This window comes from Pollicipes pollicipes, unplaced genomic scaffold (assembly GCF_011947565.3).
Source record: "Pollicipes pollicipes isolate AB1234 unplaced genomic scaffold, Ppol_2.1 Scaffold_6686;HRSCAF=7923_pilon_pilon_pilon, whole genome shotgun sequence".
NCBI classification, from domain to species: domain Eukaryota; kingdom Metazoa; phylum Arthropoda; class Thecostraca; order Pollicipedomorpha; family Pollicipedidae; genus Pollicipes; species Pollicipes pollicipes.
Genome location: NW_023596921.1, coordinates 28251337 through 28268852, shown reverse-complemented (window position 1 = coordinate 28268852; position 17516 = coordinate 28251337). Strand labels below are relative to the sequence as shown.

Sequence of the window (17516 nt, the reverse complement as noted above, 5' to 3'; positions counted from 1 at the left end):
TTGCTAGGCTCTGATTTAGCCCTGGCGTGGCGCAATAAGTGGGTGTGCGAGATATATGCGAACCGGGCTGCCACAAAAGGTCATTGCTTGCGTCAACTCTGCTCTGGTAACTTGAGCTCTATGAGAAATGCAGTCTCGCGGACGTCTCAGATACGGCACACGGCTCTGCCATCTGTTCTTGCCCAGGACAGCTTGGGTCGAGACAGCCATCGACGCCACACGCCGCTGTCCGTCCCGGGGAACATGTATTTGAACATTTGACGGCCGAGCAGCGAGCCAGCACAACAGGTAGGAGCACCATGGAGCACGTGCCTGAGCGAGATGAAGCTCCTTTCAGGCCCAGACACGACCCGCCCCTGCTGGACACCCGGCACCCGTACAGGTCGTGTAGTCGCACGGAATCGATGATTTGTCTGCCGGATCAGCGCGGCGAGTGCGCCTGAGCTGTGGCGACGATAACCCCGAGATATCAAACAGTGACGCGTGCGAAGGCAGGTGTCCATGAACTCCACAAGGAGTTAGCGAAGGCAGGTGTCCATTTACTCCACAAGGAGTTAACAAAGGCAGGTGTCCATTTACTCCACAAGGAGCTAGCCAAGTGACAAAGACACAAACATCAACTATCAGGCAACCTACGAGGCTAAAAAACATACGAAATAGTGATACAGCCACCATGTTGAAAGGTAATCTAACTGTAAGGCTAATCTAACACGATGAATCAACGAAAGCATAAAAAGAAAAAAAATACACTGCGCTGTGATGAACAATCTTCAGATACAGTTTGTTCCTAAACCGATCGCTACAGTAACACAGAACCCCTACTTAAGCACCTACACGTGGCCGCAATGCGCGTATCAGATTTACTACTTGGTCATAGCAGTCATCAACTATTGCCGACCAGCACGCATTTCACTGACCTGTCTAAAAGTTTGTCGCATTATTGGAGCGGAGCCAAATGCATTACCAGGCTTTGCAAAAATGGAGAAGTCCGTTGCTAATGACAACCATTTTAGTGGTGTCCAATTACTAAGTAGGAAATCATGCCTTCTCAGCTATCGTCGAGAAGTCCGTAAACGCCGAGATTGATTTCGAGGGAAATCACATTATGTTGCAAAGTATGAAAGCCTTCTGTTTTCACATGCCTCTTGGTATAGCTTCGCTCATAAGGAACACCACTAATGACGGCAAATCATACAGTTTCCATGTCCTGAAGCCGCCTTGCTTCGTCGTATCGAATGATAACATTCATCCTGCAATCGGGCTCCGCAGGCTTAAATGACGCGACAAAACACCCAAACTGCCCACGACACGGCGCTGACAGCCCATCTTCACGTTGCCTCTCTCATTCAGCTCCCCTATCTTCCCCATTCTCCCCTTCTTCCCCTTCTTCCCTGGTTCCCGCTCTTCCCGTCACGGCTGCTAAGAAAATCTCCAAAACATTTTTTTTCTGGCGACTCACGTCTACTTGCCGTAATTCTTCTCTTCGCTCTTGAGCGCCGAATGCAGGCAGAGCGTGAACATGACCATGAGGATCTGGAAGAAGCAAAGGAAGAGCGAGATACCAGCGATCCAGCCTGTCTTGATCTGCAGCATGAAGGTGATCTCCTGGGAGCAGCTGTTGGCCCACTCGTTGCCCTGGACGGGGTCGCGGCAGGTGTTGGGTGTGGGGATGTGCCACTGTTGGTAGTCGCCCGACCCGTTCCCGCCGCAGCAGCCCACGTACTCCTGCGGACGGGCGGGCTGTCAGAGGCGGCGGCAGGGTGGGAGGTGGGGAGTCACAACAGCCCACGTACTCCTGCGGACTGAGCAAGCTGTCAGAGGCGCCGGCAGGGTGGGGAGTGGGGAGTGAGGGTCATTACAGCCCACGTACTCCTGAGGACGGGCGGGCTATCAGAGGCGGCGGTAGGGTGGGAAGTGGGGAGTCACAACAGCCCACGTACTTCTGCGGACTGGGCACGCCGTCGGAGGCGCCGGCAGGGTGGGGAGTGGGGGGTTACAACAGCCTACGTGCTCCTGTAGACGTGCAGGCTGTCAGACGCGGCGGTAGAGTGCGACTGAAGATATTGTTATCTACACCCGCCAAGCTTGCAAAAAAGGGTGATACCTGAGACGACAGTGGAGCTTCACCGCTCCTCTTCCAAAAAAAAGCCGCTGGACGATTAAAGACGCCTTGCGCATTCCTTGCGGAGCTCCTCAGATAACCCGTGGTCGCCGAAACAAGCTGTTGCCAACGACGGCAAAATAGTCGATGATGATAATGATGATGATTGGATGTTAGGGCACGCAGACTTCTGAAGTCATTTGCCGCCCGCTCCAAAGGTCGAACGTGTCGCTTTTCATTTTGGTTAGACGTACGCATTATTGCTGCATTAAAGTTAGAGAATTCCTTACACTTTGCCAATGCTGAGGCCATGCACGCATGCTGAAGGCCAGGCTAGAAACGCACTGTTTAGCATACAAGATCACAACCAACCCTTTTTAACAATAAGCAAAGCGTAAACATAAAGCCACTTCAATTCAGGCATGATTTATGCCACAGTTGTTGAAGCCCCAGACGTCAGCTGGCTCCACACCCAGCATCGATTCCGCGCGGCACGCGCGTACTTGGGGTTCTCGGTCTGCCCGCCTGGCACTGACACGTGTAAGTTATATGTGGTCGAGTGTCAACCCCAGGCACCGACAGCGGGTAAGTTTTGCAGGTTAATGGTTCCGAGTCAACTTTTCAGGCGGCCAAGAGCGGTTCGGAGAAATGGCTTGAAGACACTGGAACAAATAATGATAAGATTGCGATCTGTAGTCCAAAATATTGACGTCTCATATTGGAATTATTGTGTTGTTTGTGTGCAGATTGATCTCAGAATTATGGAAGCAGTGGTCTCAACTATTCGGTGGAAAGCTGCACATGAAGGTCCAGGCGTATACCACTGCAGCATTTAACATTGCCTGGGTGGTAATCACAGTTTGCAAGCCTCAGGGCGCCTCTTTTACAGAGCAAATAAATCGCGTCCTTCAATCACACCCTCATAAAAATGCGACATCCAAAACCGATGTTTGTGTTTTGGGAAAACAGCTCTCGTTCCGGCGCTGCCAAAGTATGCTGCACATCTGTGGTTTAAGACTCTTGCAAATGATGCAGAGTTTGATACTGCAATCCACTTTGTGGCCATGGGATGAGCTATGTGTGGATGACACGCAAATGGATACGCCCTTTAGCATACACGACAGCGCTCTCAGACCCGAACCACGCGAAACAAGCTAATTAATGAGCGGACCCTCCACTACGCCCATCGCCCTGCAAAGGTCAGCTGGTGGCTCGGCACGTGGCGCCAGCGTCAACTCTCCCACCGCCTGCTGCACTCTCGTCTATCAGGCCGAGCCAGTCGAATCTGGAAAGCATCGCAAACTGTTGCCAACATCGGTACCAGTTACTCAACCTTCGGGCCGGAATTCAATCGATTGTACTGGTACCGGTACAGTGCCGGTACAGTGGCAGATTTTGCAGCTTTCTCGCCTTTAATCAGGCACTCAGTGCACCCTTTCACCGAGCTGCGCACGGTAATCTCCATAAGGACAGCCGGACCGCGAGAGTCGGACCGAAGGAGCTCCACTCCGGCGACGGCTGTCGCCAACCACCTCACTGCGCGCCTCACACCACTCACCTCACTTCTATATTCTCATCAGTCAGCTCACTGGTCGGTTCTCGCACCCATCTCACCGCACATTTGGCACCCACCGCCCAGCTCACCGCACGTCTGTCACCACCCACCTCATCGCACGCCTCTCACCACCCAGCTCACCGCAGGCCCCTCACCATCCAGCTCACCGCACGTCCCTCACCACCCATCTCACTGCGCGCCTCTCACCACCCAGCTCACCGCACGCTCTCACCACCCAGCTCACCGCATGCCTCTCACCACCCAGCTCACCGCGCACTCTCACCACCCAGCTCACCGCACGCCTCTCACCTGAATCATGTCGAGCACCCAGCGCGCGTTCTTGTCAGTCTGGTAGCGCGCCACCATGCCGGTCAGCTGGTTCTGTAGCCACGGATAGATCTTGGAGTGGTAGATGCCATTGCTCAGAGTGTATGTGGCACCGGCCATCTCGAAGATGAAGCAGAACACCAGAAGCAGGCAGAAGACCTGTCCGAGCACGACATCAGGCCCCCGCGCTACTGGTGGCGGCCACGACCACTGAGGTCGGCGACCATGGCTGTTGGGAGGACCTCCGCGAGCAGAGAGCGAGATGGTCTTTGAAGTTATGTGAAATGCATGGCGGAATCGATGTTCACAGCAGCAAAGCAGTGGAAACCCGGCATGCAAAACAGGAAGGCGTCTCATGAGAAGGACGTGGAGATGGATAACACCATCATAGATAGCTGGGATACATAACGGCGTGTGCCAACGTTATGACTCATGCTATTCCGATGCGCACATGCATCTTGTTGCAGCCATACTGCACAACTCCAAATAAAACCAAAACGACAGCACTGTCTTCGCGCATCATCGATGAGGCGTCAGCTTGACCGCAACGAAACACACAGACCACACCGTTGACCGCAGTTTGTCACGAGCCTCCAGCTGCAACTGCGGTGACTCGACCACCGACCTTGAGCATCCAGCGTGCTTCGGTGACGGCGCCGCAGCAGCCGAAGAAGGAGACGATCATGACGATAAGACCGATCATCATCAGGATGTAGATGCCCGTCCAGTAGTGCTGCATGCCCAGGCCGCGAACCCATTTCTGGAAATCCTCATCAAACCGGATCCAGAGGCCCAGCGCGAAGATGATGGCACCCATCAGCTGTGGGCGTGATGGAGAAGGTGATGACGGGCCGGGGTTCAAGCATTGCCCCTAGCTGCTGGTCGAGCGATATCATCAACTGTGGACGTGAAGGAGAGGGTAGTGAGGCTCTGAGGTTAAGACAGCAGGCCCAGTACATGTTGTTGACGTGATGCTGAGGTTGATAGCGTTCTGAGGTTTGGGCAGTGAAGCAGATATGTGGGTTTGTATTTCCAGAAGTGCCAGCTGATGTCTTTATCGGTAGGCGCTAAACAATTTCCGACCCAGCCGTGGATGAGCCTCAGACGAAGCCTCAGCGAACAAGTAACAAAGTAAGGGGCTACTCCGAGGGGACCGACAGCAAGGCGATGTTTGCATCAACTAGTAATAACATCAAGGCTCACATAAGGCTAGTGGTTCAGTATGGATGCGGCCGGACCCCGTTCAGACGTGCCTGACATCGTAGGCTTGGCGCAAAGTTAGCAGCAGACACCGTCGAAGCTGCTCCCTGACCTCTCGCTTAAAGCGCTCGCTGACCTCTCGCCACTGCAGACGATTGGTCCACAAAGCACCCGCTCACTTCTCTCGTTAAGGGGGCGACCGACCTTCATTGGCTCAACAAACACAAACTTGCGCCGTTGAAGCCTACGTACGCCCGGACGCGCAAATGGGCTCAGACAGCGAGCTTGGGCACCCGGCGGTCCGCCGGTGGCTGCTGTGTTGCCTCGTGTCCGGTGGCTTCGTGATGACGAGCCACAGCTGCTCGAAGAGTATCCAACAGCTCAAGAGGCAGGAGTAGGGACTTACCACGGGGTGCGTAACTTTTGCCATAACTCTCCGCGGGATGGGACCGGGGCTGGGTCGAGAGCTTACGCCCACTTGGGGAATAACGGCAGTCAGATGCCATCGACAGTTTTCTGCTAACCGTCTGCAGCGAGCGGGCCTGACGAAAGCAGGCCATGCATCGGCGTGGCCTGCACGCCCTCTTCCCGCCCCCGCCCCCCCCCCCCCCCCCCCCATAGCACGGTTTAGAACCAGTGCAGAAAGCAGTCGGGACAGTAGCGGCGGGAAAATCCGCCGCACACATTGACGAGGCAGTCCGCCCTAACCATTCTTCCGCACAATAATCCACCACAACTAGCATGCCCGAAGGCAGTCTACCACTACCGAACGGCGTGGCTTCCGTCCACCACCAGAAGTCTACCGCCTGACGGTCCGCCGCAGCTGTTGATAAAAGAACAGTCACTCTGTTTCGACTCGACGCTCTTCACCCAGTCTGTACCATGACGTCTGGGTGCTGATACGAGTACCGCAGCGGTAGTAGTAACAACCAGAGCTACGGGAAGGTATATGCCGCCGCGTGCAAAACGGTGCAAGTCGCCCACTAAATAAAAAACTGCCCGCAGGCATTCCGCCACAGCTACCTAAGTCGGCAGATAGGCCACAAAATAACTGATATTATATTCAAACAACTGTGGGGAATACCACCACAGCCAGGCTTCCCTGAAACATTTCAACCTAATCAGACCTGGGCGAGACACCCCAGCAGACTTGCGCTTAGAGCATGACTTCCTGGTAGCATTCCATCTAGGCCAGACCTCCTTGTGGTATTCCATGAGGGTCAGACCTGTTGGTAATATTTCATCAGACCAGATTTGCTCCTTACATTCCATCCTGGCTAGACCTCCTCGTGACGTTCCGTGAGGCTAGATCTCCTTGTGACATTCCTTGGGGCCAGACCTGCTCGTGACATTCCACCAGGCCAGACCTGCCCGTGACATTCCACCAGGCCAGACCTGCTCGTGACATTCCACCAGGCCAGGCCGCCCGTGGCATTCCTCCGCGGCCGGGTGACGCCCCGCGTTCCGGCCGGAGACGGCGGCCGCGGGCGCCGCGTCACAGCGAGGCAGGTCTGTTTATGCAGCAGGGGGCGGCGTAATGAAGCCCCGAGTGTCGCCGTAGAGGGCGGCCTCGCTGCCCGGCCGGCCGGCGCGGCGGCCTGATTAAACCGCAGTTAGCCGCGCGCCTGTCGCAGAGTCACCGCTGCCACACGTCCCCGGGGCTGAGCCATGCCGCAGCGCACGAGATTGCGGGCGCCGCGCTCGGAGAGATGTGGAAGGGAGGGTTAAGTTCACGGGACAGCTTGAGTGTTCGTTTGCGCATGGGGCTGGTTATGTGACGCAGGCATGCATTAAGCATGAAATTGCGGAATAGTTCATGTGGTTTGAAGCAGGCCCCAACGAAGTTAGTCGGTGGCACTTCCTCTCGATGGTGAATTCCTCAAACCAGCCTAGGGTTCGCATCATTAAGGCATGCTTTTCGGAGGTTTCTGGGTTTAATTGAAGGCCATCGATTAAGATGAGCCCGGCACTAAAAGATGATTCAGTACCTTGCGCAGATATATCCACCTTCTTTTTTCTCAAGGAGCTTAACTCGCACGACGCGACGGACCCAGGGTTTCCTGCACGGTACGTTGTGAGTACTACTTCTTTCGAGGCACGTGTATTGGTTTCGGTGGCATGGTCGTCAATGCGTCACGTCCATAACTGAGATGTCGCGTGTTGGCGTCTGGGCCTGCCTAGGATTTATCTACCAGCTTCCTTTGGGGCGTGCTAAATTGCTTGCCTCGGGGCATCTATGAGTACGTTGTGTTTTTCTATTTTAAGCCACAACCCCGTAGTTACGCACTAGTTACATTATGCAAAAAAAAAAAAACGCTCTCCCCAGGTTAAGCTGCGTTAAGCGCAGTGAAGGCGGAGCCCCTGTGGTGATGTGGAGAACGTATTTGTGTCTCGACTTTTCCAGACACTCCCATAGGGTTCGTGTTTATCGTTATCCGGAGTAAGGGGCGGGTTTAGGGGAAGGGCGGCTGCCCCCTGCTCCTCATTCCACCGCCCCTGATTAAGCGGAGCGTTCCAAAAAGGTTACACCCGCTTAGCCCCTAAGTGAGCTAGAAGTGCAAAACAAAGGCAGGTTTATTGTTGGTTATGGGAGGAAGCCAACTGCATCTGGTATTGAGGTTCGCAGACATTTAGAAATACTTCAGCATGACTGGTAGCAACACCTGAGCGTAGCATTACGATGTCCGACCTCCCCCAACCCCTTATTACACTTTGGTCATGCCGCTCCATCCACCCCTTCCTCCTCAACAAGTAATGCTATATATGGACGGTCCTTGATATATGCCTCAATATATGTACAGCATTCATTTCCTTGGGATAATTCTGAGCATAACATCAGCTTGAACTCATTGCATTGCAATGCATTCGCAATCAAAGTGTCTGCGCTAGCCTGCATTAATTAGAAGTTGCCTTAGATTTAGTACCATCTGAAATTCCAAACACATTATTGCCCATCCAGCCGATTTCTGATATTACACGGGGACGTACTACTAGATTCCGGTGTACTTTCCACTCTGATCTCCTATTGTACTGATTTGATATCGTTCGAGGCGTTTGGAGGTGGCGATTTTTCAACTTCTCACTGTGCAGTGCACGCAAGGCTGCTGTAAGTTAGGTATCGCTGGTAGCATCGAGTACACGATCGCGGTGATAACATATTCAATAACTCTCGCAAGCATCGAAGGAGTGCATTGAAGCAAAAGAGAATGCAACCGCCTACCCCATCCGACTTACACTAACAGTTCTAAGCCTAGCATTCACAACATGGCGGTGACGCGCCGGCTCGAGGTTGTCTGCAAGCATCGCTATCAACAGGACGACGACTTCGGAAACATCGCAGCCGCAAGGAATAGCAATTCGAAGAAAAATGCAAAAATATACACTGGTTTATCACAGGCACCTCCCCCATCGAAACTGCACAAATAACAAAACTCCGAACGTTAGTCGCGGCCGGCGAGACGCCATCTTTGTTCTTACCCATGACAAGAAATTGAAGGCGAAGATGGTGTACTTCAGGCAAATGATGGTCTCCTCCTGCGGCCCCACGTAGTTGCCTTTGCCGGGCATGGTGTTGGGCTGTTGAAGCTCGCCTTATTGCACCAGAATCCTGCAATTGCAGCGATGTCACCAATGAGCACACCTCTGTCGGTCACCAATGCGGCCTGGTCTGTTCGAACCGCCGCCGGTATCGTTATCTGGACGCCTGGCTCACGCACGCTATCAGGAGGCGGGCGGCGCCGGACGGGCGATAACTCGGCTGATAGCATCCGTCCTGCCCGAGCTCTAGGCTGAGTTGTCCCCGTTCGCTCCGGCACCCCTCTGTCCATCGCACAAAGCCCCGTCGGGCATATCTTATCGGTAGCCGCGTCGAAAGCTATCCCGGCCGTCGAACAAACCACGCGTTACTCATGCCCGCCCAACGACGCCATAGGTGTCGGATCTCGTTCGTGCACCGCGACCTGCGGTATAGATCCTTGTAAACTGCCAGATAAACCTGACGCATATGAGCGCATGATTTAGCTTATGAGCGTTCGTAACGGCGGAGCGTCCGCCGTCGCCCATATCAATTTGCAGGGAGAGGGGCCGGCTGGCGGGGCCACTCGCCACCTCCGCAGCATCACCCGGCAACAATGCGGCCGCACCCCCGTCGGCGGAGTCGGGGGTGCTCGCAGCGCGCCCGCCGGCCGCCTCCGGACCAGGCCCGCCCACCCGTCCGCTGCTTACGATAACAGGATGAGGCGTAGCAGTTAGCGGAGGCCGCCGCCTCGCCGGCCGAGCAACGTGGCCTCTTCAGCCTGCCGGCGCCGGTCGAATCGGGCCCGAACGAGCGCATAGCATCGGCGGCGGCGGCGGTCGCGGGTCGGTGCAGGCCCGCGGAGCGTCCCGCGCGCCAACGACCCGTCGCCGGGCGGCCGCGGGCGGGCATTGCCCGGCCAGGCACGTCGTGCAACTGCAAGGCGCGAAGACTAATGCGATTAATAACACTTTTGAGTCCCGCAGCGCTGGCCTCTGCGCTAAATTAGAGAGCAGGCGGCGCGGGAGGGGATAATTCCTGTATCAGCCGGCCGGCGTGATGGCACATGGGTAATTTTACTCGGCACTTATCATTAGGGAGACAAGCCAGGCACGCTGCGGGCTGGCCGGCCGGCTACCTTGACACGACGCCGCCGGGCCAGCCGGCGCCAGTCAAGTCCTCGGCGCGCGTGTGTAGTGCGCGCTCATTGCGGCGCGGCCGGGTCGCCCCCGGCGCACTGCACACCTGGCGCGGACGCGTGCGCTGAGTTACGGCACACCGCGCCGGGATTGAGATGTCAGGCGCGCGGGCCGTACCGGGCCGGCGGGGCCGCCTTTTTCGGCGCGGCTCCGGCGCAGCGAGCGGACGGCTCGTAACTCTGTCGGCTGGCGCCGCCGACGGCCACCAGGCGTCAGCTGATGACCGACGCTGTGTGACTACCAATATGGCCGGTCAGCGGCCCACCCGGACCGCATGGGAGTGGATGGTGGTGTGTCGCTCGTCAGAGGACTCTTAAAAATCGAAAAGCGTCGGCGATCTGGAAAGGGGCTGATGCTGCAGATGACAGGCTACCCCATTTTGTGTTCAGTCCAGAGAGCAAACAACCGCTATGCTCACAGAAGCCTGCCATTGTCTCGTCCGTAGGAGCGGTCAGAGAACAGGAGCAGCGAGTGCTAAGAGAACAGGGCAGTGAGCAAACCATAAGCGTCGTAGCCTTCACGGCGATTCTCGCCAGGATCAGTTGAAATATGCATCAGGCACGGGTCACCCCGGGACCCTCTGAAACACGCAGTCACACGCGCACGAGCCGAACCGGCGTCCAGTCCCCAGCGCTCTCCGGAGGCGCCGCCGCCGTTCGAGCTGCCCGGCCGATGAGCCTGTTTGGATGATGGGGACAGCCGACTGGCGTGGTGAGCGGCGATAAGGAACTAATAAAACTCGCCAGTTTGATAGGCCTGTGGTGATGACCTTGCCTGGGGCCAGCATCAAAACGGGACGCTGATGACTGCGCTCAGAAGCTGTTTACAAATGGGAGCTCGGCCAGCCGAGTTTCAAAGGCCGGCTGCTACGTATGTTATTGCGTTGGAAATTACTTCTTCGATCGCCGCCTTCCGCTACTGGGCGATTTCATTCATGACGCGGTGTTGTTCGAGCAGGCTTACGGTGCATGCTGTCACTGCTTTGCTCACGTGTTCACATCCCATGAGCACGTGATTACCAGCATTAGGGATTCCACACATGAGAGAAATATACATTCGAAACAATATTCTGCTCCACTGCATGCTTCACCATCTTCCTCTCCACAACAATTACCCTTGAAATCGGTTACCATAAACATGACGGTAATATTTATACCATGCATCTCCTGTTAGTAACACGAATGCATAATTCAGAAACATCAGGGTGGCTAATGCAAGAATAATAAACCCTCCAGAATCGTCCGCTTCAGCTTGATACGATGCAGGGGTAATCTTTATGAACAGGATGTGAACCATAGGAGCTAAGAGATGTGCCCCTCCCTCACAGTACCAGAGCTGTGAATCTCACGATCTCCGTCTAGAGATGTCGTGAATAGGCAATTGAACGCTGCTTCTCTCGAGGCCCCATTGTCTGAGCTGGGTCGCTGTCTGCTGTTGCGTGTCTGTTGCGTGTCTCACTGCAGCGCCACGATGTGAAGACCATCGTGAGACCCTAGTCGGCAAGTTTCGTGGATCATGCGTCAAAATATACTCTGTAACCAATAGTTGAACGTTTCGTTGCTTTAAATTCTACAACGACCAGGAGAATGCTACAAGTACATCCCATATATATATATAATATATATATATATATATATATATATATATATATATATATATATATATATATGTATGTATATCATTGTGAACATAAGTTTTTGGGCTAACTAGAATGATGCCAAATGCCGATAGCAATATCACTTAGACACAGAGAGTCCCGAGTTCTTCCCGTCATGTGTTCTGTGTTATGTACAAAGGCCAAGTGCATGATATTATTCGATGATTAATTCATGAAAGACGGATGGAAAGAGCTGTAAGCTCTTGCCCATAAATGAGGCAAACATCGCCACAATATGCGTTTATACCTTGGAGGTTGCGAGAAATTCTACCAACGAGCAAACACTGTCTGTAGCCACGGCACTCAATAGACAATGAAAACGAAGATGCATCCGTTTCCAATGGCATGCAAACCTGATCACTGCCCATCATGCGGAACCAAAAACTGGCTTCGTCAAATGTATGGAGATTGTATTGCATTTCTTACGATCGTTCTGAAGGTTTACGGATGTTTTTCCTCCCCTCTGTGAAAGTGACCTGTCGTTTAGTTCACTTCCTGTGCACAGCAAAACGCTAAGGCCGCGGATGGCACACGCATATTGATGGAGATGGTCTCATGCCGGTACCAGGCCCCTCCCCTTCCCCTCCCCCTGCACCGGACCACACGGAGCGCGCCGACATTGCCGCACTACGCACTACTGCCGAGTTCCCAAGGCGGACCAGTCGTGGTGTCGACACACCACGGCGCCGAGAAGAGTCGCTAACCGCCTTAGGCATGTAGTCAGCACTACATGGCTAAGGCGGTTAGCAGACTGCTGGCAACATAGGCATGCTGGCTGGCTGGTGACTGCGACGCCAATCATGACATGAGCTGCCGGTGGCCGGTGGCCATGCATTCGGCGGCTCTTCGCCCTCGGGACCGTCATCTCACGTCCCGACAGCCGGAGCCGTCATATCACGTCCCGACAGCCGGAGCCGTCATCTCACGTCCCGACAGCCGGAGCCGTCATATCACGTCCCGACAGCCGAGGCCGTCATCTCACGTCCCGACAGCGGGGGGGGGGGGGGGGCGTCATTTAACGTCCCGACAGTCGAGGCCGTCATCTCACGTCCCGACAGCGGGGGGGGGGGGGCGTCATTTCACGTCCCGACAGTCGAGGCCGTCATTTCACGTCTAGACAGTGGGGGGCCGTCATTTCACGTCCCGACAGCCGGAGCCGTCATTTCACATCCCGACCTGAGGCCGAGACGCTCCCACCTCCCGCACAGGCGCCACGCGGCCGTCTCCAGCTGGGAGCATCACCGCCGCCTCCCACGCCCGGGGCCGGAGGCCGCGAGTCGGGCGGACCCGGTGGGGCTGATTACCGACGATCGGCGCCCCCTGGCGGCGGGCCGCGTCACACGGCGGCCACCGACGGCTCAATCGCCGGAGCGCCTTTGTGACGCCGCGCCGTAATTGTCGTAATGGCGCCGCGGCGACCGGCGGCGAATTAGACCGGTGGACGTGCAGCTCCGGAGAGGCCGGCAGCGCGAACCGAGCCGTACCCTCCCGGGACAGGTCGGCCAGCGTCCTGACGTACAAAGAGCGACTCGTGTGACCACCGGCGACCCGTGCAGGGCGCTCCGCTTTATGAGTGATTAGCTTAATTGACGAGGCTGTATTCTCGGCAGCGCCTCGGCGCCGGACCGGTTATCGCGCGGAGGCTCGCCGCCGGTCCGCACGACCACTCATTCAACATGTCATCGGTCGGAAAGTAAACCACGAAACCGTCGTAAAGCCGATTCCGACTGTTTTGCCCGCTTCTAATTGGCTCATTAATTGTGGCTGGCGAATTATGAGAAGGGTGTGTCGTAAATCGAGGCCACGCAGCGGCTGGCTGTGTCACCTGGCTATCCTGGCCGCCATTTTCGACGCGGTTGCGCCGGGAACACTCGGGACGGGTCAACGACTCTGGGCCCGTGGGAAGACAAATCGCCGCGGCCGAAGGGATTTGCGGCAATCTCATCATGCACACCGGCCGCTGAGATGGTCAGGCCACGAGGTATTGACTTAGCCGCCGGGTGTTATCTCATTCGAGGTGCCAGGACCGGAGTACGTGCCGTGTCTTCGAAATCAACCCCGCGGGGACGAGCGGTCGCCAGCGCTTCAGGCGAAATCTCCTGACAGGCCCGAGGGAATGGCTTCCACCAATACCCCAGGGAATCACTTCTGCTAACTCTTGGCGTAACGGCTCCTTGAAAATATAAGCTCCAGAGAGGTCTGTATGTGCATTTTCCCGACGATGGTCGCAGAGTTGGTGACTAGGTCACGATTACGCCTCAATGGACGGAGGGACAGGAATGACAGGGATGACAAGGATGGTAAGCACTTAGCGTTCAGCAACAAGGTACTTCAGGAATGTGGCGGTGCCTGCAAAGAAACGGAGCCAGCTTGCCTCGCGTTTTCGAGCCGTGTACCCTATATCCGCTCTACCTGACTCCTTTTCCCTCAATAGATTACTTCTGCTATGTTATAGCTCATCTGGGGGCGTTCCAGACATGTGCTGGACAGTTCTCGCGGTCGATTCCAGACAGCACAACCGCTGCCCGGAACTCGGCAGGGGCGGCCGGGGCCTGCAGCAGCACAAGCAGCGACGACTGACAGAGCGACACAAGAAAACATCCTGACGCAACTGACGGCGACCGATATGACAGGCGCATACCTTCGTCGGCTGCGCGCTTTGAAGAGCTCGATCTACTCTTGCGTCATGCGGGGCTTGCATCAGGACATTGAACAGCATCAAAAGGCCCGTGAGCTGGTGAGGTCGAACCGCTGGAGGTTGATCTGCTGGCTGCTTGACTTTGCCAATGCTCCTTGCTATCGATGCTATGGAAAAAGACACACGTTTCAGCTATTCCATTCCTCCAAAGCAAGGTGGACCTCGGGCGTCTGATGCTTTCGCGAACAGCATTGACCGGCGGACTTTGGCATTGGACGGGCATCTCCAGAATCCTCCCACACATAGCGACGTCTTACAATCTCTCCAGGTTAACTTACTCGCCCAGGAAGCGGTGTCATTTGGCCCTTATCTTTTTTGCCAGCTCCCATGTCCGCCGACCGATGGTATAATTGAGGGCACTACCGCGTTCTCATAAAAGTCAGCAATAAGGTGGTGAGAATCTGTGCAGATCTACATCCATGGGACTCCATTGATGGATTAGGACTGCCGTTGACATACCAACGTCAAAACTCCGTACCATGAAAACTTAATTGTTGATTCACAACGCCATTCCTGTGTCATGAGTACCAAAGACAGAGCCTGTTTATTGATATCTGCCTGCATATGTATTCGGCATGCCTGAATGAAAATCTGTCTGTACATCATCACTCAGCAATGGCATTGCTGGAGACGTTTGGTGAACTTGTGTAGCAGCCTTCAATTGACAAGAGGTATGGACATGCTTTCTATGATATAGCTGTTGTCCATGGCCATTTGCGTGGCCTGCCGCAGTAGCTTGGCAGGCTTGGCTTAATACAGCATCGAACATTTAAACGATAGCGCGCTGTATAATAAAGGCGTCTTTAATTCAGCCCATTGACCCGGTGAAATTCATGCGAGCTAATGTTTCGCAGAATAGCCCGGTACTAATCGATGGCGCTAAATGCAGCATATCATGGAGCGCGGATTCATTTACGAACCAGTGCAATGCCAGAAGAGTTAATTGGCGATGGAGACGAAACAATTAGGGCTTAACATGACATACAATATCCCAGTATGACGTCATGAGGCGCATCAATTAAGGCGAACACAATCCCAGGGCAGTTAATCAGACGCCAGTATGACAGCGTCGAGACCGACGACGGGGCCATCTGGCGGCGCATGACAGCGCGGCCGGCCTCAGCACGGCCTCCAGCGGGGGCTTGACCAGCAGGTCGGCCTCAGCACGGCCTCCAGCGAGGGCTTGACCAGCAGGGCCGGCCGACCTCAGCACGGCCTCCAGCGGGGGCTTGACCAGCGGGGCCGCGCCGTAACGTCTCCGCTTCAAAAGCTTCGGCTTGAGACCCACCTTCCCAACCCGACCCCGCCGGCGGACTCCCGGTCGGGGCTTGTGGAGGGACGCTCAGTCGGGCGATGCTAAAACCGGGACCGTGATTAACGCGCTGCTGCGGAAAATGGTAGCCTTGCGGCGGGCCTGACAGTCCGCCTCCGTACCTCTGCGCACCGGCGGTAGCGTGAAGATCGCGTGTCCGATAGCCGCTCAAAATGGGGCAACCCGTGTTCGGTCCGCTGCTCAGTGCTTGATTATAGTCTGCAGCCCGCAGGATGCTGATATCCTCGCCAGTTAAACACAACGAGGGCGGGACTTGCGTAACAGGCATCAAGCCGGCTGGAGTTTTATGTATGCTTGAAACGCTAGGCACACTGGACTAGATTCTAAAACAAATGCGCGCATGGTTTTGCATTACATTTTCATAAGAGTATGGTCAATAATATTCATCTCAAAGATTAACCCAGTAAGCAGCTGGGGTGATTCCAATATCAATAGTTTGCATTGGTCGTGGGAGTAGGCTCGTTTGGTGCACAGCTGCCGGCAATTTGTCTATCGAGTTAAAAATCCGTGGAATCGAATAACTCACCCAGTGAACACCGAGGTCAATATTTTTTGGTTTGGTTTGCACGCGATATGAATGCTAATCAGATGTTTAACTAGAAGCAGTCGTGCACCGCGCCAGTTCTCTTGCAATCGCTAGTTCTCAAAACCAATCGCGACGTGGAAGTCGGTAATGCGCCAGGCTGCTTCCACAAGCAGTGTCACATCAAGGCTGCTCACAAGAGCTTCGTCACTAAGAACTTCCCGAGCTGATATGAGCAACATATTTAAAGTCCGGTTGAATAGGCATAAGAGACGCAGCTTTTCAACCCACGAACCTGTCAGTATCTGATCTGCAAGACCCCCGGGCTTTTGGCTGGGCGGAGGGCCAGACTCGGCATGTTTTTGGCTAAGCGGGGGGCCAGACTCGGCGTGCTTTCGTCGGTCAAAAATTTTGACCAATCAGTTGGTGCATTTTTTATATTTCTTAAGTTTTAAAGCCACCCAAAAACATCAAGCATGCTGTCAAACACAATACAATTATGAAAAATTATCTTCCAATTTTTATAGCAAGAGCCTCAGTGATGTGGAATCCATATCAGACAGATATATCAGTAAACCAGGTTGTTCAGATCGGACAGCTTAATCTAACATCTAAACGAAAAACTCATAAGGGAAAAAACTAATCAATAACCGAAATTTTCAAAGCATTTCACTTCAAAAGGACTTATAAGTGATATATAATACATACATATATACATGCATATACATACATCACTTTCTCTTTTTCTCCCTCTCTCTCTTCTCTCTCTCTTCTCTTCTCTCCTCTCTCTCTTCTCTCTCTCTCTCTCTCTCTCTCTCTCTCTCTCTCTCTCTCTCTCTCTCTCTCTCTCTCTTCTCTCTCTCTCTCTCTCTCTCTCTCCTCTCTCTTCTCTTCTCTCTCTCTCTTTTCTCTATCTCTCTCTCTCTCTCTCTCTCTCTCTCTCTCTCTCTCTCTCTCTCTTCTCTCTCTTCTCTCTCTCTCTCTCTCTCTCTCTCTCTCTCTCTCTCTCTCTCTCTCTCTCCTCTCTCTCTTCTCTCTCTCTCTCTTCTCTCTCTCTCTCTCTCTCTCTCTCTCTCTCTCTCTTCTCTCTCTCTCTCTTCTCTCTCTCCTCTCTCTCTCTCTCTCTCTCTCTCTCTCTCTCTCTCATCTGCATTTCTCTCTTCTTCTCTCTCTCTCTATCTCTCTCGTCTCTATCAATAACGCTATATTGCTGCACTGACCTGCTATTATGAGAGTGAAGTGCATCTTAACTTTCTTGTTTTGTACACCAACCATGCCTTACAATCAACACCAATGATCACTCCAGTGCATCAAATGTGCAACACTTGGAATAGAAATAGACCTTAATGGTAGCGTAGAGTGTGTCTATGCCCAACTAACATACAATTTACGCCCGGCATAACAGTGGC

General features: G+C 54.2%; 1 protein-coding gene across 1 annotated transcript; it reads right to left on the bottom strand.

The window, feature by feature from the left end:
* Positions 1 to 226: 226 nt before the first annotated feature.
* LOC119108641 (tetraspanin-2A) lies at positions 227 to 8849 on the bottom strand. Its single transcript, XM_037232256.1, has 4 exons — positions 8661 to 8849; positions 4609 to 4803; positions 3966 to 4142; positions 227 to 1725 (listed from the first exon to the last, which is right to left on the bottom strand). Exons 1-4 carry the CDS (start codon positions 8748 to 8750, stop codon positions 1462 to 1464), a joined length of 726 nt encoding a protein of 241 aa, XP_037088151.1. The 5' UTR covers positions 8751 to 8849; the 3' UTR covers positions 227 to 1461.
* Positions 8850 to 17516: the final 8667 nt, after the last annotated feature.

What these genes read in the sequence shown, in the direction of transcription:
- LOC119108641 (XM_037232256.1), bottom strand. Translation starts at nt 8,750, where the DNA reads ATGCCCGGCAAAGGCAACTACGTGGGGCCGCAGGAGGAGACCATCATT. An exon ending in CCTTCAATTTCTTGTCATGG is followed by an intron (nt 4,804 to 8,660) that starts GTAAGAACAAAG and finishes TCACGCCCACAG; the next exon opens with CTGATGGGTGCCATCATCTT. An exon ending in GGGTGCTCGACATGATTCAG is followed by an intron (nt 1,726 to 3,965) that starts GTGAGAGGCGTG and finishes GCCCGTCCGCAG; the next exon opens with GAGTACGTGGGCTGCTGCGG.